Genomic DNA, 26,865 nt, shown 5'->3' on the forward strand with positions numbered 1-26,865 from the left:
GGATATTGTTTTGTATAAGCTTTTTATTAATTTTTATTAATTTTTATTAATTTTCACTTTGAAAAATTAATGGAGTTATTAAATTATTTTAATATTTTATATATATAACGCACAATGACAAAGAAAAAAATATTAAAGGAAATGAACAAAAAATTTATTATAAATTATATATTCAATTATTATGAGAAAATATAAAATTATAATAAATTATTTATATAAAATCAAAAAAATTTCATCAAAATTTTATTTTAATTCAAAAAAGAATTATTATTATATGTATATGTATATATAATATGATGGTAATATATTTATAATTAATTATAGATAATTGAAATATGAATTTAAAAATGAAAAAACAAGTACATAATAGATAAACAAATGTAAAATATATATATATCTACTTGAGAATCGTTGTGTGAAATAGAAAAAGAGAGGGGGCGTTATGCTCCCCGATCGGCAGACGAACAGTGAGGGGGAATAAAAACATGATAGGGGGAGGCAGTATAGGGAGTCATGCGAGTCGATCAGCGGTAGTCGCATTAAATTCTCGCGCATGCCACGCGTTTAACGGTGTTGTAAATTTTCACAAGTGGTCATGTCCGTGACACTTTTACCCGCGCTTTCATAGTCACAGGTTTGTAAATCAAACAACGCTATGTATTTAAATACATGTATATCAAAATAATAATCGAATTAGTTATAAAAAAATCGATATATTAAAATTATTTGATGAAAATTGACAACAGATTTGTTGCGTTTTACCCTGGTAAGTGTGTATTTTTAATTTTCTTATTAGTGTGGCGAATAATATAAAAGCACATGTTTGTAAGCGGTAAAGAGTTTATTTTAAAAATGTGATGAAATGTGATTAAATGAATTAAAAATCATTAATATTATCAATATATAAATCAATAATAAATCAATAAATAAAAATCATAAAATAAAATTTAAAAGGATTAAATATAAGTTGCAAGTATGATAATATTTTTTAATCTATTATTTATATATGTTTTAAGAAATAAAAATCTTTAAATAAAAACTTTTAAGAAATAAAAATCTGTTCATAAAAATATTTACAAAATATATTGAATTATAGATATTCATGAAATAAAATGAGAAATTTCGAAATTTTTTTATTATTGCAAAAATTGATGAAGTTATTAATTATAAATTTTTAATTTTTTTTCTATAGAAATCATTAAATTTTTTTAAAATAATGATTTAAAAACTTTATTTTATCTAATTAATTATATACTTTTTTTATTAAAAATTATATGTAAAATTAATATTTTTTAATTATTTTGATAAAACAGTTTTATTTTTATTAAATCATAATGTTCTTAAATTTTTTTTATATTTATTTATTTAATTACTGAAGAAGAAAAAGGGCAGATTAGAAATAAAAAATCAAAAAGACAAATATAATTACATTATGACAAATACGATATGTTAATAAATAAAAAAAATATAAAAAATTCCTCGCTTCATTTGAAGACAAGTAAAGATGATTGTGTATCGCTCGCGAATGAAATTCGCGATTCCTTTCACTGCAAAATGAAGAGGTTAACGACCTTATATAATAATAGATATTCTATGTTTTCTTATTTCTGTATTCTATATTTTCTTCATTTTTCTTGTTTTCTGTATTTTCTTCTTTTTTTTATTTCTAAATATCAATTGTTATCGATGTAATATCAATATTTTCTTTCAATATTTTTTAATCAAATATGATTTATTTTACATTATTAGAAATAACTATTAATATGTATAAAATAATATATATATATATATATCAAGTAATATTAAGAATAAGTCGTGATAAATAATTTATCACGTTGCTTACAAAAATGCGAAGTGATTCAAACTCGTCCTTATTCAGCTGTTTTGTCCTACTTTATATAACACCTTTGGAGAAGAACAAGGAAATCGCAAAATCACTTCGATTAAACTTTAATATGTGCACTAACATAAAATACAATACGCATATATAAAATAAAATTTGAAATTTCCTTAATACACTAATAATAATTATTAAAATTTAAGAATTGATTTAAAAATGAATTATATACGAATTAAACAATTTAACAATATCATTTAATTCTAAATTTCAACAATCATATAAATAAAAATTTTATTTTATTTTTAAGAAAGTTAAAATAAATTTGAATGAATTCACAAAAAAAAATTAAATGAAAAACTTGATTATTTCAAATATTTTGTTTGGAGCATTCAATATATATATTGTCAATATTTCAAGTTTTTTAATATTATCATATAAAAACGATCAATACACATGTATGTTATTAATATAATATTAATATAATATTATTAAATAATCATAAAAATGTTGAAAATTTTGAAATATTGATAATATATATTGATTATATGAAATTATCACTATTTATGTTTGGAGATGCAAATCATTTCAAATTCTGAAAATTTAGAATAAATGATATATAGTATCATAATATAGTTTTTTATAGTTTTTTCATAATATGAAAAAAATGGACAATAAAAAAGATACGATAGTTTTTTCTAAATTAAATAAATTGCTATTTTTCTGTATTTAAAATATTGTTACAAGTAACTTTAAATAGAATACATTATTATATTTATATTATTTATTTTATTTTTAATTGTAATTATATTATTTTTCTATTTTCTTTCTATGAATATGTTTATGAATGAGCATCAATATCAAGGTTAAAATCAATATATAACCGAAATATAAAAATATTGATATTGATATTCCACAGAAAATTCGTATGAAATGATTGATTGAACTTTGTGCGTATCGCGTAATGTGCGTATGCTGCTGATGTATTAATCATTCCATGTTATCAGTTGAACATTTAAAATAGGGATATTACAATCTAAATGGATTCTGAAAAATTCATTGGAGCATAGCTTTGTCCGATTTATTTGTCGTAATTATGGAACTTTATCATTTATAATGACATTTAATATAAAAATTAGATAAAAAAATAAAATTACTGTTTCCTGTTTGATAAAGTGATAATATGATTTTTTTGTAAAATAAAATAATTTAACTTTCAATTATTTAAAAAAATCAATAAAATTAATATATATATATATTAAATCAAAATAAAAAAAAATAAAAAGATACATAAATAGTAGTTTAACAAACTTTAATTTTGTTTATTTATTTGGTATTATTTTGGTCAAATTTGAAATGAAATATAAAGATTAATAATTTTATAAATTGTTTGAAAATAGGTTTAAATAAATTGAAATTGGATTAGGAAATAAAAATTAAAAATAGAAAATGTTTTAAAAAATAATTTTGATATATAATGTATGTAATGTTTCAGATTTTATAATTCAAAAATTTAAAAATTTAAAAATTATTTTATTTGCTTTTTATCTTTGTTAAATAAAATAGATATATTTCATTATATGAAAATTATATAAGTCACATATAGTAGATTATACATTAGGATCCTTTCGTTAATAATATTGTTACATTTAGATAAAATTTTGATAATATTTTTTCATTTAATTACATACAAAATTATTAAACATGTATTTTTAAAAATATGATATTTAATTTTTTTGATTTGTGATCTAATCTTTCCTTATAATTTCTATATCTAGCAATTATGTATATTTTTCTTCTATTTCTTTAAATTCTGATGAAATTATCATTACTATTATGAATCGTTACTATTGTGAAATAATAAATAAAAAAAACTAAAAAAAGTAAAACCAAAAGTAAAAGAAAAAATACAAACGCAGAATAAAATACATATTTTTTTATTTTTGATTTCCTTTATTCTTCTTGATATTATATAATAAAATATTATATTATTAAATATTTGTATTTAGATGCGTTTTCTTCTTATTTATTTATACTTTTATTGTTTACTTACTTACTTATTGTTTATTTAATATTGTGTAGCAATTACATGTTATTTTTTTTGTTACAATAATAAAATCATGCTAAAAAATTTAAAGATAAATTTAAATATTTTGAATCGTTATAAAAATAGATAAAATTATATATTAATATTATTTTAAAATTTCAAGTTAAATGTTTATTTATCAAAACTCTAAAAATAAAAAATGAATTGAAATAATTTTTTATAAATTTAGATATTGAAGAAGAAAATTATGATATTATGACATTTAATATGATAATACAATTTTTTATTTCTTTAATCACACTATAGGAGCATAATTTGCAAGTGAAAATAAAAAAAATTTTTTTTTTGCCTAAAATAATATTCAATATTAATAATATTTATTATAATGTTAATAAATTTTCATTACATTTTATTTTCATAATTATAATATAATTATTTTTAAATTTTTGAATAAATGGAGATATAATATAAAAATAATATAAAGATGATTAATTTTTACTTCTATTTTTCTCTGTATTCTTTTAATTTAATAAATAATTATTAATGCCGACTCTATGCATAATATTATATATATATATTATATAATATTTAATATCTATTTATTTATAATTTTGTAACAAATTATTACATAAATTTCATATAACATTTTTTCTTTTTATTTTTATTTCTATGATGTTTTTGAAGAGAACATCCTTTATATAATCACTCTTTATTAGTAAAACGTTAATAAAAGAGAGATTTAAAAAAGTAATTATTATATCGCAGTGAAAGTTTAATGCGTAGTAAATGTACGTATATAAATAGACTTACTAGAGTTAATATATTCATATACTAAGATTTTAGTGAAAGTATTAAATCAATATAAAAATATTTACTATTTCTATTTCTTAGTAAGTATATTTAGTAAACAATATATACATACATTGCTATAACAGATTAATAAAAATATTAACTAAGTTTAAAATAACTTATTAAATAATATTTTTAAAATTATTGAACTGAATTACTAATTAGATTTTTTCGTGGACCATTTCGCGAATCGACAATATCGAGCGATAATTATTATTTTATATTTATTTTATTATTTTGGTAATTTATTTTTATTTCAATATTGAATTAATTTTTATTGAAGAAACAATCGTTGTAATTGTACTATTATATGTGATATTGTATGTGATATATGTATATATCGATTAGTAAATGTACATACTTATTAAGTTGATTTTTCTATTGTAATAATTAATATAAAATAAATAATAATAATAAATAATAATAAATAATAATAAAATATAATGTTCACGATTGACAAGAAGTTCTTTGCAAAAAATATAAATCTGATTAATTTCAATATTCTTAATATATTCTGGAAATATCACACCTAGAATTAAAATTATATAATGTTATGAAGGAAAGAACAGATGCTTAACTTGTCTTTTGCTATCTCGTAAAATTTCTCATTAGCCGTGAATATTACATTAGAAAAAAAAGTAGATATAATATAATCATTTTTTAAATTATGTATATTTTTTATCAATGACACAATAAAAGAAAAAATAAATAAAAGAATGAAATAAAAGCGATTGTTTTAAATTTATATTTCAAAATAATCTATACTTTAGAATATGTCGATATTGATATTAAAATTGTTTTTATAAAGAATATGATTATTTTAAAATTAAATAAACATTAAATTAAAAAAAATAACTATTATATTTTTACAACATTAATATTTTTTATAACGTTCTAATTTTTAAATTATATAATAACATTATAAAATGATGCATTTAATCATTAAATTATATTAAACTAATAAAATTATCTGAAGTAAGAAATTTTTTTGATAATATTTATATTTTTTTCTTTTCCTTTTAACTATTTTTTTCTTTTCATTAAACATTACATTATTATTATATATTTTTTATTGTTATGTGTTATCATTATAAATAAATATTAAATAATTGTTATATTTTATTATTAATGATTTTTATTAATACCTGATTATGCCTGTTTAATTAATTAAATTCTATTATAGATTAAATATGACATATATATATATATATATATATATATTAATTTATTCGTGTGATATCTTTTGAAAATCGATAGTAAAAATAGAAATAAATACAAAATTGATGAGTAAAAAGTTTGATTGAGATTTATTTTTCGAGTTATAAGTTGTTTAATGTTATGCTGAAGGTATTTATATTGTATACATATATCCAAACTGGACTTTGAAATCTATTTTCCACGATGATTTCATTATTATATTTAGAATTTAAAATAATAATTATATTTTACTATTGTTTTTTGTGTAATTATATATTTTTATTATAGGATCAATATAACAATTAATATATATTTTTCTTCATATAAATTATTTTTTATAATTTTTTATAATTTTTTTTCTTAATAAATGATACATTATAAAAAATAATGTTATATTAAGTTTGTAAGAAGTAAATATTTCATATGATGACTAATGTAATGAATATTAATATCATATTAATATTCATTACAATATTAATATTAATATTAATATAATGAATATTAATATCATTTAATTTATTTTATGTATATATATTATATTTAAAATAATTGTAACTTGATATTTTGCAGGAATGTTATTATTTTTTACGATATCAATCATGATTTATTTCTAAATTTTAAACAAGTTGATGATAATAATTGGTTGAATATTCAATGCACACATTATTATTTACATTCTAAACATTGTAGGAATTATAATTCCTATTTCTATACTTCTGTATCTCTCTCATATAAAGTAACTTGCACGCAAGGTATGATTATCGTTTATGTTTATTAATAATGTGAATTAATTGATTATAGTAAACTTAATAATATAGATTTAACAAATGTAATTATAGTAACTGAAAAATATAAATATTTTATTTATTTAACAGATTTTTAAATAAACTATTAAAGATATTATATTAATTTTATATAATAGCAACAAATATTTTTAATAATATTAATAATATTAATATTTTTTATCAAAACATTTTCTATCTAACTCTTTTTAAATGTAAAAGAAATCATTTTTTTAAATAATTTTACATAATATGTATTCATTTTTCTGTTTTAATTCTAATATTGTTTTTATGAATGTTATTTGGATATTATATTGTAATTCATATATCTAATTTTATTCTATAAATTTTCAATTATCGAATAATCAAAGAATTATTATATTTATACTTATCGAATATTATTGATAAAAATTAGTTCATTCATTTATTTTTAACTATTAACTATTATTATTTACTTACAATTAGTTTATACTTTAACATACCAATACTAATAAATAATAAGTAATACTAACATACCAATAATAAATTTAAAATATACATCATTATTACGAGTGACTGTTTAATATTATTAATTATTATTATATATTATTATTATACATTAGATTTAAAGATTAAATATATAATATCAAACACTATATTTCTTTAATATATTTATTATTTTATATATGAAAGATTTATATGTAAGATATATTTTATTCGTATATATCGTATTAAAAATAATAAAAGCTGAACTTGAATTTATACCATTTCTTGTAAACAACTGTCAGTTTGGATCTTTTGATCTTCGTGGACTTTCATTGTTGATTCACTTCATATGATAAGATTTGTGATGTACTTCGACCAACTGTTATAATTTATAGCTATTGTCTCATAAATGGAACATGTAAATACTTGTGAATAATATATTTTTTTTATAACAATCAATTTTTTTATATTTACACTTTGTATGTTATTTGTAAAAATTTAATCTTTATATTTTTATATAAAACTATATAGAAACTTATATTCATGCAATAATTTTATTAAATTGGTTCTATATTCTTATCACATCCTCTTTCAAATTATTAAAGAAATCTTATTTATTTTTAATTATTCTATCAGAATGTGGTACTATTAGAATTTCAAGAAGAATAAATGGACGTTACTAAAGTTCGACTGAACTTTTGAAACAATGATTGTCATTAATTCCATAAACAAGATTACAGTTATCACAATGGAGATAGATTACTTTATTCTCTTTGAGGAAGTTTGTTCAACGATCAACTTTTTCAATGTCGTTGATGCTTTCGCTTTCATTCTCTGAACAATGCTATATACTTTTTTAACTAGCATTTTTTTATTAGTTACCTACATCTCTAACAAAAAAAAAAAACAATGAAAAAAATAAATATCAATATTATTGATTATTTATAAGCAATTTAAAATTCTAAAAGAAAAATAATATAAGTAAAAATAAGTACTTCATAAAATATAAAACTATTATCTTAATCTTTTAAATTAATTTTAAAAATCTTTTTAAGTTACTCTACGAGTCACATTTCAATGAACTAATTGAAGTAATTTTCTTATTTCTTGAGAAGATTTTTGTATCTTGTATTTTATCGATATTCTATCAAGATTATAGTAGGAGTTCGATTATCTTATCGATGATATTGCTTTTAGAACACATTTTAGATAACTTAAGTCTTCTTGTTATTCTTCGAGTAATCGTTGTATATAACAGAAACTAGGATGCAATATCTTTTGCTTTCACCATTTCTTCCTTTCACATTTAACATATATATGTATATATGTTATCCTTATATGTTAATAATCGTTTTTTTATTCAAATTAAAAGTTTCAAGTTCTTTTTTTTATAAAAAAAAAATTACTAAAATTATTTTCTTTTTTATAATATTTACATATTGCGTTAAAAATTCTCAAATTTTTTTTTTCATGATTCAAATAAATATAGTATAATTGTCATTATTGCATATAAATTGCATCGTCATTATTATTAAATAATTCAAGGAAATTTAAAAATGTTATTACGACGTAATAAAATCTCAATACTTTTTTAATTATAATAATAAAAAAATAATAACAGAATAGTTTATGTTTTATTATCTTTACAATCATTGTTAATGAGAAAATTAAACATTCATTTGATATAATAATTAAAAAGTATTAATTTTCAAGTATTAATTTTATTCATATTTATCTTTGTTTTCTTTTTTACTATTTTTTACTATTTATATATAATATATATATAATATATATATATACAAAAAATGTATATACAAATAAACAAAAAAAAACTTTAAAAATAGTAAGAGTAAAATAATTTTCCTCGTGATAATTTTCTTAATGATCATGGAATAATTTATCTGATTGTCTAATTATGATTAATGTTTAGTTTTTGCTTAATTATATTGTACTTAATGAATTTATTCAATGACAAGAATCTTGCATTTACATACATTTCCTTTTCATTTTTGAATAATCTTTTCTTATGAAATAATAATGTATTTATGTATTAAATATTTAATCCAAAATGTTTTAACTTTAATTTAAGTTTTAATTTCTAAATTTCATATATTGATTTATAATATAAATTATTTAAAAGTAATGTATTATTCAAATATTCACAATCAATTCAATTATATAAAAATTATTTTTAATTATTCTCCGTTTTTTATATTTATATCTTATTCTATATTCTAATTTTTATTTTATAAAATATTTTATTTTTTTTATTTATTTGTTTAAAAGCAAGTAAAAAGCAAGTAAAATATATTGTCAAATAAAATATGTTAATCATTTTGAATATTTCATTTGATATAAAAACAAACATTTGAAATGAAAATAGAATAAGGAAATATAATCTGATATTCATATAATCATTTTTTTACAAATACTTATAAAAACAAATAATTGTATTTTTAAATCATTCGTATAATTTACAATTTAATCTATATAAATTGTTTTTTATAAATTATTTCCGATATGATAATTTATTTTTAACAAAAACTTTTAGTTTATGGATATTATTTTAACTCGAATAGAACTTATGTGAAAACAGGAAAAACACGAAAATAAAAAACGAATAAAACAAAGAATATAATTTTTATATGTCCCTTATTTTTCATAAATTATTAAAATAAATTATTCAAATATATCTATATCTATATATTAAAATATTTTTTAAATTAATAGTTATTAATTTAGAGAATAGATATGTATTTTCTTACAAAATATAATTCTGTAATTGATTAATAAAAAATTTAATTGAATTAATTAATAAATTAATAAATTAAATAATTATTATGATTGCATTTAATAAAACGCAAAAAATAGAATTGATTTTCATATATTCAAATAGAAAATAGTACTTCAAAGTGAAAAAAAGAAATGAAAAAAAATATATATATATAGAAGTGATAATAAACAGAATAATAATTAAATAAACAATATGGAAATAAAAGTTCTAAAAATTTTTAAAACAATTAACTTTAAATAAATTATAAAATCAAATTACAACAATCTTTTATATAATTTTTAAGAAATTTTACAAGATTAAAACATTAATTTTGCTATAATCATTATATTTTGCCTATATCTTTTATAATAATGATCTCTTGCTTTCTGATTACAGCTATATGGTGTTTATTGGTCTATGTTTAATTGAAAGCCTATGATTGAAAATTAATATTCTCCGGCTATTTCATTAATTCGTGCAAAATATTTAATAATGGAAATATTAATGCACGAGATGAGTAATGGCCAGGAGACAAGCACAGTTGATACGAAGATTTACACCATAAATAAACAATCAACAAAAAAAATAGAAAATGCACAAATCAAAGATGAAGAACAACTCATGAAAACCAACTCGACGGATACCATTGATATTGTCTTCGAAAATATCACGTATACAGTGTCACTCGGTTGCAGGAAAGGTCAGGAAAGTTCTTACAAGTTTAAACGCTTTCTTTATTTTTTTCCATCCGTTTGCTTTTTTTAGAGTAATAATTTTTCTCAACAAATAATTAGAATATTAATTAATAATCTAATAAAGCTAAGAGTTATTAAAGTTAAAGCAATGACTATTATATTTATTTAAAAAAAATGTTATTTTTTACATTTTTATTACAAAATTATATATAATGATTATAATGATATATAGAATATTAATATTCTATATAATGATATAACATTTAGAAAAAAAAATTTATGAGAAATATGTTTTTCGAAAATTTTAAAATAATTTTAAATTTTTAAGAGTAATTTTAAAATATCGTTTTTTTTATATATTTTATATTTAAAACTGCTACGTTAAAATGAAATTTCTTGTAATTTCTAGGTTAAATAAATGTTCTATCTAGCATTTTTATATAAACAGATTTAACCTAATTTGTCTTTCCTAAACAAAAACGATAGAGAAAATAGTAAAATTTTAAATTTCTCAGATATTTGATACATTATATAATATATATAGTAAATGACAAAGCCTTAAATAATAAAATATTTTAATTAAAGAGATCATTATAAGGTTAAGTACATACAAGAAATGCACTATTGTTACGAGTTCGAAATGAATTTCGAACTCGTAATTTCGCACTTTTATAATTTTTACAGCAAAATCATACGATCATATGCATTGTATCATAAATATAAATCTGAATTTCGTTGTAAATTTGTAGCACAATTTCATAGCTATCGTTATAATTCAACAATAAAAATCACTCATGTGTATCAGACTTAAGAATTAAATACTGTATATTTAACATTTAATCATATTTCAAATATATATATATATTCATGTATATATTGGTTATGTGAAGTTTTATATATATATATATATATATTTGGAAATACATACATTGAAAATGTGTCCATATATCTGCCTGACTAAAGTTTAGACTAAATAGAAAAACGATTACGAATTCACAATGATAATTCCGCATTTTACATTTTATAGTTTCGTAGTGGGATTGCATCATTTAAAAATATAAACCTATTGAATTGCGCAGTCGCAATGGAATTGCAATAAATAAAAGTTGTTTATTTACATCAAGTTTTATAAAAACCTAGGTATATTTATTATGTATTTTATTATTTGTTTATCATATCATCATTACATGATATATTACATATTTTACAATATATATTAATATGCAATAATACCTGTTTGCTATCCATATTAACATATAATTCAGATACATAATAAGTTAAATTTCTAAAAAATCTTGAAAAAAAATTAATTAACATATAATTCAGATACATAATAAGTTAAATTATTTCTAAGAAATCTTGAAGAAAATTAATTAAAGAATTATTTATATATTTTAAGATACATATTTATATATTATTATATTCTAGAACATAAAATATATATATATATATATATATATATATATAATACTTTATAAATATTTCTTCTATATTTTCTATTATGAAATATATCTGACAGGTATATACATATTAAAATTTTAATCATTTATTAGAATTAATAGAAATAATGATAATCAGTTTATAAAGTAAAATTCTGATTAGCATGTTAATATTATATATATTTCCTGTGCATATATCTATAAATAACAACTTTTGTTTATACATTTATATATACAATTTATTATTTACTAATCTGTTTAATAAAAATTACTTATATATATGATAACTTTATTTTATTAATTTGTTGACAATTTTGATTTTTATAAATATAGACCGATAAAATTACAAAATTCTTTCTTTTTTAATCATCTGGATAAATTAAATATTGGATAAATTTAATATTTGCACCAATCAAAGAAATTGTTTATAAATCTAAGTAATAATTTTTTTAATTTCTTTGATATTGGATATTGAACGTTATTAGGTTTTTAATCTGAATAAATTTATATTGTATTTTTATATTATTTTTCTTTAATATCAATCGCATATATCTTATAATCACATATAAATGCTTTTATTATTATAATTTATGCGCGATATATTCTTTAAGTTACAATGGTTAATGTTGCAGGTCAAAAGGAGATATTACACGGAATCAATGGAAGGCTTCCAGCAAAACATTTAATCGCCTTAATGGGTCCGTCCGGAGCGGGAAAATCGACCTTGCTGAATATCCTGTCGGGGTTCAGGACGACTGGTGTTGATGGAAATATCAACATCAACGGTCACGCCCGAGAAATAAATTCTTTTCGAAAGTAAGCATTTTTTATTAGTGAATATGATTATATATATGATTATTTCATATTATTAAAGATTAAATTATTTTAAATATCATTACATACTGTATTTAATAAATTTGAAATTATTTTAAAATTTTGAAACTTGATTATGCATGAATTATTTTTTATTATATAAATTTTTTTTTGCTATTTATAAAAAATTGTTTTTTCTATTATGTTAAGCTTATTTTCTATTTTCATTAAAGTTAAGTTTTATTTTCATTATATTTTAATATTTTTAACAATTTTTTATAATTTTTTTTATTATTTTTTAACACTTTCTAAAAATTTTTTAATTTTCTTTTTTTTAATATTTCATTAAACTGATATCTTATAATCACATATAAATGCTTTTATTATTATAATTTATGCGCGATATATTCTTTAAGTTACAATGGTTAATGTTGCAGGTCAAAAGGAGATATTATGTTTATTGCATTTTTTTAGAAATATTTTATACATTTATTATTAGTGAATTATGAAATATGAAATGTCGACATTATTTATATAACAGATTGTAATTAAATTTTATATATTTTATGTATTCTTATCTGTAATTATTGTTTCATGTAATACGTATCATGTAATCAATCATTACAGATGTAGCGCATATATCACGCAAGATGACCGTTTGGAAGCTCTCTTGACGGTCAACGAGAACATGACAGTCGCAGCTGACCTCAAGCTGCCCACGAGCACCCCCAGATATGAAAAGGAAGCGATAGTAAGTAACAATTTATTCTCGAGGTCAACTAGTAAGATTTCAATATCTTTTATTGCATCGCTGGTAAATTACAGCATGGAAATACAATAAGATAAAAAAATTTCTATCTCATAACACACTTATACTATTTATTCAAGAAGAGCTTTAAGACGCTTTTTTGAATAAAATATTTAATTGGATTCTACATTCTTTGTATTGAATTGTATTGAATTTCTAACACTTCGATTTTTTTTTTTAATATAAATTTCACTATAAATATCATTGTTATATCTTAAAAATTAAAAATTACAACATATTTCATAAATTATAATATTATATATATATAATATTATCAACAAATTCTTATTTTTCGAAAAATATAGAAACTGAAGATTGTTTATTTGTATCTGTGTATATTATGAAGAAAAATTGTGTATTATAATATTTTGTATTTAAAGAAAAATAAATTTTAGAGAAAATAAATAAATTTTAAATAAATTTTAGAGAAACTTATTTAATAAATATAAAAAAGGATAAAATTATATTTAATTATAGAAAAATTAATGATTCTTGTGTTGAATTCTTAATTCTAAATCAATAATGTTTTAGTAATTATCTTAAAATTTTTAATATAAAAGATTTTCCTTTTTAGATTGAAGAAATTCTCACTATCTTAGGCTTACGCGAGCATATGAACACTCAAACTGGTAGATTAAGTGGAGGACAAAAAAAAAGACTGTCTATTGCTTTGGAATTAGTTAATAATCCGACCGTTATGTTCCTTGATGAACCGACGACGTCAGTATAAATATTGATTTATATATGTTATTTTAGTATATTATATATTATAATACATTTAATATTATATATAGATTTATATTATAAATATTTCTATTATATATAATGAATATTTCAGAGGTTTGGATAGTTTATCATGCACACAAGTGATAAATTTATTAAAATTACTTGCACGGCAAGGAAGAACAATTATCTGCACAATTCATCAGCCTAGCGCAACGATTTTTCAATTGTTTGATTTGGTACGAGGTATTCTTTATCATAACTTTCTTGTATTTTCTCATAATTGCTATATTTTATTTAATATTATATTTGCTTAATTTTATTATGATTACAGGTTTATATATTATCAAAAGGAGAATGTCTATTTCACGGTTCAACCGACTATTTAGTTTCTTATTTAGAAAATATCAAATTGCCATGTCCTGTGTATTATAATCCAGCTGATTACGGTATATATTACCTTTAAATGAATGTTATACATGTTTATTTGTCTATCTAATTAAATATAATATTTCTTCGAAAATATTATTGTTTATGATGATCCATTCTTAAAATTTTTTTATATAAATTTTTATAACTTCTTTTCTTTTTAGAATCTATAACAAATTAGATAAATATAATTAGATAAAAATATACTAAAGAAGAAAACATTTTTTACACATATTTTTTATATTTATTCTTTCTTTTTTTTTTCTTTGCAGTGATTGAATTGGCTTGCGGTGAATATGGAGAAGATAAAATATCGTTATTAGTATCAGCCGCGGAAAATGGCAAGAATTTACAATGGTTCAAAAATTCTAATATTTTATTAGAATCGAATGGTCTAAAAAGTATGTTTTCGTTTATTGTGTAATATTATATAATAATATGTATAAATTATATAATAAAAAAAAGAAAAATATATTAGTAATATTATATAAAAATTAAATTAAAATCTCTAAATTAATAATAATATTAATAATTAGATGTTGATTTAAATAATTATATTTTTTTTTATAGCATTGCATTCACACAAAAATTTGAATATAAATAATAAAAATAGTCTTCAAGCAACTCCTGTAATACATCAAATCAAAATTTTAATGAAAAGAGGTTTTTTGATGTGTAAAAGAGATACTGTGAGTATTATGAAAATATAAAAAATTCTATTAATTTTGTACACAAATATTAATTAAGTTATTCATTTTACTAAATAATCTACATATTATATAATCTATATATAGTAATTGATATTTCATGATATTATATTTAAATTCTATTTAATATATATAATTATATAATAGTGTAAATAATTTTTTTTTTAATGTATTATATTTTTTTTGTTAAAGACATTAACACATTTACGAATCTTAGCCAATATAGCTGTTGGCTTAATGCTTGGCCTAGTATTTCTCGAATCGGGTACAGACGGTGCCAGAGTGTTAAGTAATTATAATCTTTTGTTCTCCATTCTCATACATCACATGATGACCACAATGATGCTTACCGTAGTTACTTGTATGTAATTTTAGCATTCATTATTATATATATTTATAATTTAAAAATGTAATTTTTAATAATATTAAATAATGTTTACAGTTCCTATGCAAATGAGCATTTTATTAAAGGAACATTTCAATAGATGGTACAGTTTAAAGGCATTTTATACCGCTTTATCATTAGTCGACTTACCACTTTCGATATTCTGCTGCTTAATTTTTACTATAATTGTATATTTTATCACATCTCAGCCATTAGAAATGTCACGATTTCTAATGTTTTTTTCGATTAGTTTACTGGTAGTTTTAATATCTCAGGGATTTGGTCTTATGATTGGAGCAATATGTAATGTAATTGTGAGTATATTTTTATTTTATCATGTAGAAAATTATATTTAAAATAATATAAAAAATTAATATAAAAAAAATTAAAATAGAAAATATTTGTTAAATTTTAGAATGGAACTTTCATAGGACCCACTTTATCTGTGCCAATGATGATGTTTGCAGGTTTTGGTGTATCATTACGTGATATACCAATTTATCTTAAATGGGGTACATATATCAGTTTCTTGCGATATAGTTTAGAAGGGTAATATTTTTTTATAATATAATAATAATAATATTTGATCTGTAATGTAATAGAAAGTGTGATAAAAATAATATAAAATGATGTAGATAGACTTCTATTATTCTATTATATTCTGTTCTATTTTTAACTTTTTTTAAATATCTAATACTTAAGATTATATTACTTTTGTATTTCAATATTGATATTTTGTGTTAAATATTTTCGAAATATTATAATCTTATTTTTTTTTTTACAATTTCGTAGATATATCGGTGCCATATATGGACTTGATCGACCAGTGTTATCCTGTAAAGAAAAAGTTATATATTGCCATTATAAATATCCAACAAAGTTTCTTTCTGATATTGCTATGGAAGGTGATCAATTTTGGAATGATATCGTAGCGCTTTTCATAATACTTATCATAACCCGGTGTACTGCATATTTATTTCTTAAATGGAAAATTATATCTATTCGATAAACCGATCAAAACTCGTGATTTAACGTTCCTTAAAAAATGTTTTAACGTGATTTCTTGTGATGATAATTTAACTATAGGATGTATGTGAAGTGAAAATGAAAAATGTATATATCTATTTATATCATTTAGTTTCGCTATTATCTATTACAGGGTTCGTTTTATAATAAAATAAGATACTACATGATAAAATTTTTAAGAAATTAATAATTTCTTACAAATTTTCGAAAAAAATAAATATATTGCGCTCTTCTAATTTTATCGAAGACAAATATTACTTTATTAAATTGAATATTTGAATATATATATAGATTTGCTATATATCATTGATTTACGATTCTGAATTCGCAATATATTTGAAATAAAAATTCACGAATTATTTTTAATTAATAATTAATAGTAATTTTGATTATTAAGAATTGTAATTTTATGTTGAATATTGGATACTTTTTATTTTAAAATTAATATGCGAAATTATCATTTACATCAAATATAATATTTGTAATAATGGTGCAATAATGTTTTGATAAAATGAATGATTTCGTAGTTAGATCTTTTCTTTTATAAATGAAAAAAAATTATTATTATTATATTGTATATTAATATATATTTATATATTTTATAATTATTATTTTATAATTATGTATATAAATATAATATATTTATAATGATATTTTCCGAAATATTCGGAAATTAAGCGTGATATTTAAAAATTGCTCAATACAATTATCAATGCAATTATATTTTTATTGCAAATTTATAAAAAATTAAAAAATGATTCTCAATTATATATTAAGTACTACAAATAATTATATATATAATTAATATAATTAATAATATAATTAATATATTTAATAATATAATTAATAAGTAATTATATATTAAGTATACATACTTCTGTATGCGATTATATGAGCTCATTTTTTTATGACATAATTTATGACATCATAAATGCTGTATTTTTCATACTTGTAATTGTCATTTATGCATATATGTATATTTAAAGTATTTTTATATAATCCTTTTTATGTATTATATATCTAATATATTTATATTTGGGATCAAAAATGTAGTTAATTACTTATTATATATAATAGTTCAATATCGCAAAATTTTTTATTTCTTAAACTATAATACAAATGTAAATATTTAATAAATATTTAAGAGATTAACTAAATTGAAAAAAAAACTATGAAAATTAATTCAATATTGATAAATATAATGAAAGTTATATTAATAAAAAATCTATTTTAGAGTTTTATTTCAAAATTAAAAATTGAAATGAAAACTTCATAGTTTTTAAGTTGAAGTTGAAATCAAAACAATTCTTAGAAATATTGCTTAAACACACAAAAAGAAAATATTCTCTCTTCTTATCTATTTATATAAGATTCGATAAACGTTATCATAACATGTGTAGTATTTCAACTGTTCAGTTTGATATTAATTTTTTTCTAATAATAAATCGAATAATTATAATTCGATTTTATCAATTCATCATTTCGAAATTTGAAAAATTTAAATAATAAAACTCATTATTGAAAAAGATTTCATTGTTATATAAATATCTATAATAAACTTCTAATCAAGATATGTTACATCTATTTTCTTAATTGAAATAATCACATACATAAATTGGATCATATCAAATAGATAAAAAAATAATGAATAAATAAGATTGAATTATATAGTTACATATTAATATTTAATCATTATTCTCATACTAAAATCTTAATATTTTATCATATAAATTTCATAATATAAAGAAATATAAAAGAAAATATAAATAATATATATTTCTATAGCAAAATAAAATATATAAAGAGATAAATAGATAATCATTTATAAATTCTTGTCTCTATCTTGTCTTTATGTAACTAAATATTTTTTATTACAAAATAAAAACATATGTATTTTATTATATTTCATATTATTTCTTTTTTTTTAATCCTTGTATTGTATTTGAAAATTTATCAATGTAACAATATTAAAATAGAAATATATAAAAATATTAATATTAATAAATCTTTTTTTTTATAAAAATATTAGAAACATAAAAAAGTAAATATAACATAACAAATATATCATTATTTAGCTTTATGTGTTTTCCATTTAAGTACTAAGTATGTCATAATTTGTATACATAATATCCAAAGACATAAACCTAATATAATTGCATAATAAGAAATTGTAGGCATATCCATTTCTTCCAGAATTTTTTTAGGCGAACGTAAATGACAATAAATTTCATAACATCGCAATTTTTCTCTATTTCCATCATAAATTGCTTGCAGAATACCTTCAAATGCATATCTATATCAAAAATAATTTTGTTGTATAATTAATTTTATATAAAAAAAACAAATCTTTAGTAATTAATACCTAAAAAAACTAATGGCACATAAAGGTTGAAGATATGATACCACCTCGCTAAATTTCAGGAAAAATCCGGCAAATAGTATCATTGGCATATTGAAAGCAGGGATTAAAAACGTACCCAACTGAAAATATTAATTTCTTAGTATTTTGTAAAATATATAAATCATATTATTATTAAATTACATGAAATATATAAATTCATTCATTTGCGATATATGAATTAATATGATATAATGTAATGTATTATTATTTCAACAAACGTCAATGACCTATTTGATACTATAAAATCAACAATTTAAATGTGTTTCAAATTACTTGCGTATCGAATGCAGCACCAACAAGCATTCCCGATGATTGTCCAAGAATCGTTATTAAAATACAAATCAACCAAGTATGTAAAAATCTATTGAATTCCATTGGTTGACCAGTCATGTAATATGTAATAATGATGAATATTGAAGGTATGATAATCTATAAAGATATTATTATTATATTTAAAATGATTTTTTTTTTTGAAAAGACATTAATATTATTATTTCGCATACTTGTAATGGTAAATCTGATAAAACTTTCACCAAAAAATAAGATTTTAAACGATACCAATTATTTAAATATTCTCGTAAAAAAACAGCAGTTTCTACAGGAACTGAAAATATAATAAATTAATGTTGAATAAATTAAATATTTAAATATTGCAAAAACAGTGTTAATAAATATTTAACTTACATATTTGTACAGCCGGCATAGAATTTGCAAAATATAAAAATAGTAAAACGAAAAATATACAAGCTATATTGCTGTTAGCTTTATTAGCATTAGTTCCGGAATCATAAAAAACTACACCTAGTAGAAGAGCTACTATTACATGAGCTACAAATCTTAATTTTGTTAAAGTCTATAAAAAAAAAAACAATTTTGTATAAAAATGAAATATAGAGAAAATCAAATTCATATTTGATCAAAAACGTATTTAACTTTTGGTGTAATAACTAACATTGTCTCTTTTAATACAAATTATTGCTCTCAATAATAAAATCTTCTGTTCGTTCCAGATAAAATATAATTTTGATTTGTTGATAATATTTAATTTCGAAGTAGATGTAACATCTGTTGCTAAAATATGATTTCTATTATATTTTATAATTGTTAACTTATGTAAATATAAATTTAAATTAAAATATAATACTTATAATGGAATGTTGGAAACATATCTTCCATTTTAAATATTTATCATAACTAATTTTGCGTAGATTGTTTAAATCACCACTTCTTTCGCCTACCACTACTTCTAGAACTATAAAAAAAATTAAAGATATCAAATAATTTTAATTTTAATCTTATTTACATTAATATATACTTTATATAATTCTAATATTATTAATTAATATATATTATTCCTTATTCCTTACTAAATTCAGATATATTATAAAATTGAGGACACAGATAGCCTGCTTCGCTAAAGGTAGAAAAAACATCGTTCCAAGGTCCACAATAGAAGGAAATTCCATTATGCATAACTAATAAATCATCAAATTGTGATATTATGCGACTGCTGGGTTGATGAATTGCACAAACAATCGTACAACCTTCTTTGGCTATTTTATGCAATAATTCGATTACCTATTTGAAAAATTCAATAAATCATTTCATAAATTGTTTCTTAAAATTATCAGACGTATATAATTAATAGACCTGATATGAAGATGTACTATCAAGTCCACTGGTTGGTTCATCTAATAATATAACAGATGGTTTTGTAATTATTTCTACGCCGATTGACAATCTTTTATGTTCTCCACCGCTTAAATTTTTTACTAAAGTATTTAAACAATTCGTCAAATTTAAGTTTTCTGCTATTTCCATTACCTGTAACATTAAATTCATAAAAAAGATCCCAATATATTCGTGAAACATCTTTGGAAAGTTGATTCTAGAAAATTAGAAAGTGTATATATATATATATATATATATATATATATATATATATATATATAAAGATATCTAATAAGACTATTCATAAATATATAAAATAAGTATTAAAATTCATTGCTTTTGCATTAAATTAATAAACATGAAATTTAATGTCATGAGATCAAAAATTACGAAAAAGAAGAATAATTTTAGTGAATTTTGCTAAAAAATGTCTATACAAGTATATCTATTAGAAATATCTGATTAATATTGTAATTAAGCAATTAATTGATTCAAATATTTTTTTTAATGAAAATAACATTTTTTTTTCAGCATACATGTTTCTAATACGACTTATCTATAGTTTTAATTTATAATGATGAAAATTTTGTAACATTCAAAAAATGAATTTTATTTGTTCAATATATATTCAATATATATATTGTTCAATAACTTCTTAAAAAATATTTTAAAAATATGTTTATTTTTATTATCTCTATTTTTAGTAAAAATATTTTTTTTAAACATAATCCCAATAAAATTGTTTAAAATCATTTATGTGCAATAAATAATAAAAATATAAAAATGAATGTACAATAAATAATTTAATAAAAATGAAAATATATATATAATATTTATAATATATTCATGAATTAATCAATATTTTGTTATAGATAAATATTATATTATATCTTATATTATATTAAATATAATAATTTTCTCGGATTACCTATTTTGCACATTTTTTGAGTTTTAATTAAAAATGCATGGATTTCAATAATTTCAATAAAATATAAATAATTTCTCTTTATTTTGAGTATAAAAATATTAATTATTTTTTAATTGATATTAATTTAATTGTTGCTAAGATCGTATTAAGTATCTAATTTGTTTAAAAAATGTTTAAAATTATAAGCAAAATAAAGCCATCTCATTTCATTTAGTAAATTACTCACTCAATTATTCACATTAAATTAAATTTATATTTATTTAAATTTATTTATTATATTTATAATTTGAAAAATATCCTTTTTGGACATTTTTTTTATATTAAATTATGTTTATTTAATAGATGCTGATTATCTCTCTACTACCGATTTTAATAAATAATTGAAATATATTATAAATTGTAAATCAGTTTGAGCAATTTTTTATTGTCAATCGATATCAAAAGTTTTTTTCAAATAACTTGAAAATTAAAGTCAATTGCTTTTTTATATATATAAAGAAAAAAGTTATTTAAAATAATATCTTTAACAACATATTTCAAATTCAATAAGATCTATAGGAAGTATATCTATTAGAAATATCTGATTAATATTGTAATTGAATAATTTTAATTAATCTGTAAATTTTTTGTATAAAAAATCTCAACAAATTTTTTTCTCTATATAATATTTTCATTATACAATTTTTAGAAAAATTTAAATTAACCTACAATCAAATTAATGGCATATGGTTCATGAATATTTTTAATTTTCAAACGTGCTGCAATATATAACGTTTCTTTTGCAGTAAGCAAAGGTAGTAGAACAAATTCTTGTGGCAGGAAACATGTTTGTTTTCGAAAAGCACTACTATTCCATTTTTTACCGTTAACGAGAATTGAACCTTCGATATTAGATTTCAAAGAACATATAATACGGAGTAACGTAGTCTTTCCTGCACCAGAAGGACCAATAATCGCCATTAATCTTCCAGGACGAAAATATCCTGTCACATTTTCTAATATCTTCTTTGATTTTCCTATAAAAAGAGGAAATTGAAATAAATAAATAATGCGGATATATTTATTGAAATTTATTTGATAATTATCGATTTGCTATATCTAATGTAAAATTAAATTGCTTATATAAATTTAATTTAAGAAACTTCAAGAAATATTTTTGTTATTTTTATATATTTTTATTATTTTAATTTTTAGAATTTCTAAAATTTCATTTTTTAAATTTTATTTCGTCCAAATAATATATATATTATATTAATTTAAGATATTTATTACAAAATAGATATTTATGGATATTTTTTAACATGATTCAAGATTTTTCAAAAAAGTTTTTTTTTTAAGTATCGATCTTATAAATATTTATTTCTAAGAATATTTTAATTCAATTCTTTTCTTTACTCTATTTCTTCTTATAGCAAAATTTATTGTATTTATTATTTAATAGTAATAAATAAATATACATAATTATTTTCGTTTTTTGTATTTAACATAAAAGATATTTTATATTTTATACATAAATTAGGCTTGATAATACTAGTAACTCTACTAGTAACTTTTTCTTATTTTTTTGTTGTTATATTTTTATTATTTTATTATTTATAAAATAACAATAAAAAAATTATTTTTTAATTAAAAAGATAAATTTACTAATACAGTTCATCTTTTTATTGAAATTTTTAAATTATATATTTTCGACTTTGACATCTGCATTAATTAACATTATTTTTTACTTTAATATTATATATGATATTCATTATCAAATTTATGATATATAATATGATTATACAAGTTGATTTACTAATGTAAATCAATGAAAATAATTACTGACAATTTATAATATAATCTATATAAATAATCGGTTAAAATAAACGAAAATCATCAAAATATGTACTAAAAAATAAACAAAAAAAATATCATTTAAAAAAGAAAATATAAAGAACGTATAAAATAATATTCAACATTTTTTAGTATTACAATGCTAAAATTTAATTTTTAAATTTTTAAATATTCAATTTTTCAAATATTTAATATGTTATATTTATGTTATATTTTTAGTCTTGAATTTTTGTAATTGAAATCTTAATTTATAAACTTAAATATTTATATTGTTTATTGAATATCTAAATCTGTATTTAATAAATAAAATAGAAAATAATTAACGCTATCAATTAAAAAATACATCATAAAAAAATATATGATGAATATTTCACAATTTTGATTATCATAATTCTTCATTAAAATATAAATAATCCTACTATAATTTTAAAATATTTTTTAAAATTTTATTTGAAACATTTTTAATTAGAAAGTTAATACTGATGAAGCAAAATAATATTTTTTTTCATTTACCGATAATAAATTCTCCTCTTTTCTCGAATAGTATAGCTGTTCCACTTTCTTTGTAAACAGTAAAAATGAAAGTACTTGCCTTTATTGGAATGGATCGTGTATGAGAGATTATTAAACTCAATGTATATTTTGGTAACTGGTTGGTTGCTTGGATTCAAATTCTGATCGTCTCTCAATTGAATAGTGCATCTTTCCTCGTCGATCATTTTTATTGTTGAATCAACGATTGTATCGTAGTGATGTGCTTCCATGATTAAATTACTATGTTTGTTGATTATTAAATCTTAAATTAATCGTCAACTAAACCACTGAAATTTAATCTACGACAATGAATATTTACATTTGTTGTATTATGTTATTATTCGCAATATAATTATGAATAATAACTTTGATATATTCAAATTTGATGACAAAATATATTTCTTTTTATTTAAAAAAAAGATTTATATTCAAATATTCAAAATTCTCTTTACTAAAAATACAAATTGTTGCTGACGTATCATATTCATATTTTCAATAAATTTAAATTTCGAAATATTTTAAAGCATAACATTACAATTTTTTAATTTTTAAAAAATTTAATGGATTGTAATTTTGAATTCATTGTAATTGAATTCATTGTTTTCATGAAGTTCATTTATTAGTTTGACATAACAGATTTTATCAACTGATAAGGAATTCATAAACCTAACAGCAAACAACAAAATTCACATTATTTATTAGAATTCATATCAAAATGATTATATATTATAAAAAGAAATATAAAAAGGAAAAAAATGATGTTTATATGATGTTTTGTTTATATTTTATTTGTCAGAAAGAACATTATATTTACTTACCACGAACACAATAGAAACACACGATATGCTCGAATGCATTACAACGACTGCGACGGCCGATATTAACTCTATATAACAGGGCCGTACAATTTTCTTGCCCACTTAAAATGATTCAATTCTATTTGATCTTGAATTATACATAATCTATTATAACATGTATATGTATATGTATTTTCTAAATATCGTTTTTAAAAATTAGAAAATATTATTCAATCAAATATTATTTCTAATATATTTGAACATACAATCAATATAATAATCAATTTTAATTGATTGATAAAATTAGATTTGTCGAAAAAGTATTTTCCTGATTTTAATAATCTTAAAATGTATTGTTAAGATATTATTTTAAGCAACTTTTTTTCAAATAAATATATAGCGAATTTGAATTATGATGCAATAAATTTTGTCTATATATATATATATTCGTAATAATGTATGTTTCATGACCTTTTGTCATATTAATTTATATTATTTTATATTCTATACATTATTTGTATATATAAATTGTATATATGTACTGTATATATGTATATATAAACTGTATATATAAACTGTATATATAAATAAAAAATGAAGTTCAATCTTTAGATATAGTTTAGATTTAGATATAGTTAAAATGAATCTCTATTTGAGGAACACATTTTGATTTATCAATACTAATCCAAAAATTCATCTAAAAATTAATCAAATTTTGATTTTAGATTTTAAATTATTTTTTATTAAGCTATATTTAAATATAGCTGCTGAACATAAAAATAATTTCTTCAAATTGAAAGTTTTTTATTTATAATTTATATAAATATGAAAAAGATTATGCAGTACAACAATAAAAGACATAAGGATAGAATAATAAAGGATAAAAGATAAAGATGTAAAATTGCAGAAATACAATTTTTTAAATTATATTTAATCATATAATATCTAAAATTTTTTATAAATATAAATACTATGAAAATTAAAGCAACTATATGTAAAGAAAAAAATTCAACTAAAATATGCTCTTAATAACATATTTTTAAAATTAATATGAAAGTTTTAATTTATCATAAAATTTTAAATCCATAAAAATTTTAAATTAAAATAATTTTAATTTTATTTTAAGTCATTTAAGTTATCAGATATTTTAAATCATCAAAAATGCAAAATAAAGAAAAATTTTAATAATTTGTTATCGAATATTTAAACAATTTATATTTATTATACAATATTTAAATCTCAATTTATTAAAATAATATTTATATTACGATATTAGTATTATAAAGTTTTATAAAGAAATTATTTTTTGAATAATTCTTTTTTATAAATAGATTTTTTAAATTTTATATTGAAATAAAAAATTTTTAAATATTAAATTAAAAAAAAATTTTTTTTAATTTATCAGAAAAATTTATCAGAAAAATCAAAAATTAATTATTTAATAGATAAATGATGTGAATTTAAATACAAATTAAAAATAAAGAAACATATTTAATTCTTTAATATTATATTTTTATGAAAAATACATATTAATTTTTTTTCTTATAACAACATTACATAAAATTTTTATTTTTTCTTTATTCATATTCATACATCGTAGATTTATGAATATGAAATGGATATGAAATATACGAAAACTTAATTATTCTTTAATAGATATTATCTATGTATATTATATTCTAAACAAAAATAATTTATAGAAAAAATTTTCTGTCATATATCGAAA

At 18.8% G+C, this 26,865-nt stretch overlaps 2 protein-coding genes across 9 annotated transcripts; one reads left to right on the forward strand and one right to left on the reverse strand.

Annotated features, from left to right (window-relative positions):
* Positions 1-495: 495 nt before the first annotated feature.
* LOC726944 (ATP-binding cassette sub-family G member 4) lies at positions 496-17,185 on the forward strand. Of its 6 annotated transcripts, none has more exons than XM_026446148.1 (13): positions 496-634; positions 10,347-10,650; positions 12,717-12,900; positions 13,525-13,648; positions 14,280-14,425; positions 14,544-14,667; positions 14,763-14,877; positions 15,130-15,258; positions 15,428-15,546; positions 15,757-15,925; positions 16,007-16,263; positions 16,365-16,498; positions 16,742-16,958. In XM_026446148.1, the coding sequence occupies exons 2-13, from the start codon at positions 10,443-10,445 to the stop codon at positions 16,956-16,958; spliced, it is 1,926 nt and encodes a 641-aa protein (XP_026301933.1). In that variant the 5' UTR covers positions 496-634; positions 10,347-10,442. The 6 variants fall into 6 exon arrangements, with proteins under 6 accessions (XP_026301933.1, XP_026301931.1, XP_026301936.1 ...); XM_026446146.1 differs by having other exon boundaries at positions 498-766; XM_026446149.1 differs by lacking the exon at positions 496-634 and adding an exon at positions 6,538-6,682.
* On the reverse strand, positions 16,692-25,318 carry LOC411997 (ATP-binding cassette sub-family G member 4). Of its 3 annotated transcripts, none has more exons than XM_026446153.1 (12): positions 25,161-25,318; positions 24,401-24,641; positions 22,684-22,991; positions 21,027-21,200; positions 20,744-20,954; positions 20,521-20,628; positions 20,329-20,447; positions 20,061-20,229; positions 19,880-19,980; positions 19,650-19,805; positions 19,338-19,456; positions 16,692-16,783 (listed from the first exon to the last, which is right to left on the reverse strand). In XM_026446153.1, the coding sequence occupies exons 2-12, from the start codon at positions 24,570-24,572 to the stop codon at positions 16,708-16,710; spliced, it is 1,713 nt and encodes a 570-aa protein (XP_026301938.1). In that variant the 5' UTR covers positions 24,573-24,641; positions 25,161-25,318; the 3' UTR covers positions 16,692-16,707. The 3 variants fall into 3 exon arrangements, with proteins under 3 accessions (XP_026301938.1, XP_006569622.1, XP_006569621.1); XM_006569559.3 differs by having other exon boundaries at positions 16,764-16,783; positions 19,453-19,456; XM_006569558.3 differs by lacking the exon at positions 16,692-16,783 and adding an exon at positions 19,024-19,268 and having other exon boundaries at positions 25,161-25,317.
* Between the last annotated feature and the right edge of the window lie 1,547 nt (positions 25,319-26,865).

The sequence above is a fragment of the Apis mellifera genome, linkage group LG1 (genome assembly GCF_003254395.2).
Source record: "Apis mellifera strain DH4 linkage group LG1, Amel_HAv3.1, whole genome shotgun sequence".
NCBI lineage: Eukaryota > Metazoa > Arthropoda > Insecta > Hymenoptera > Apidae > Apis > Apis mellifera.

Bases quoted from the DNA above. Each gene is read 5' to 3' on its own strand.
- LOC726944 (XM_026446148.1), top strand. From the start codon at position 10,443: ATGGAAATATTAATGCACGAGATGAGTAATGGCCAGGAGACAAGCACA. The intron at 14,668-14,762 runs GTACGAGGTATT...TTATGATTACAG, and splicing joins TTTTTCAATTGTTTGATTTG to GTTTATATATTATCAAAAGG. The intron at 16,499-16,741 runs GTAATATTTTTT...ACAATTTCGTAG, and splicing joins TTGCGATATAGTTTAGAAGG to ATATATCGGTGCCATATATG.
- LOC411997 (XM_006569558.3), bottom strand. From the start codon at position 24,572: ATGGAAGCACATCACTACGATACAATCGTTGATTCAACAATAAAAATG. The intron at 22,992-24,400 runs GCAAGTACTTTC...CTCTTTTTATAG, and splicing joins CACGATCCATTCCAATAAAG to GAAAATCAAAGAAGATATTA. The intron at 20,629-20,743 runs GTAAGGAATAAG...TTTTTTTTATAG, and splicing joins TTATAATATATCTGAATTTA to TTCTAGAAGTAGTGGTAGGC.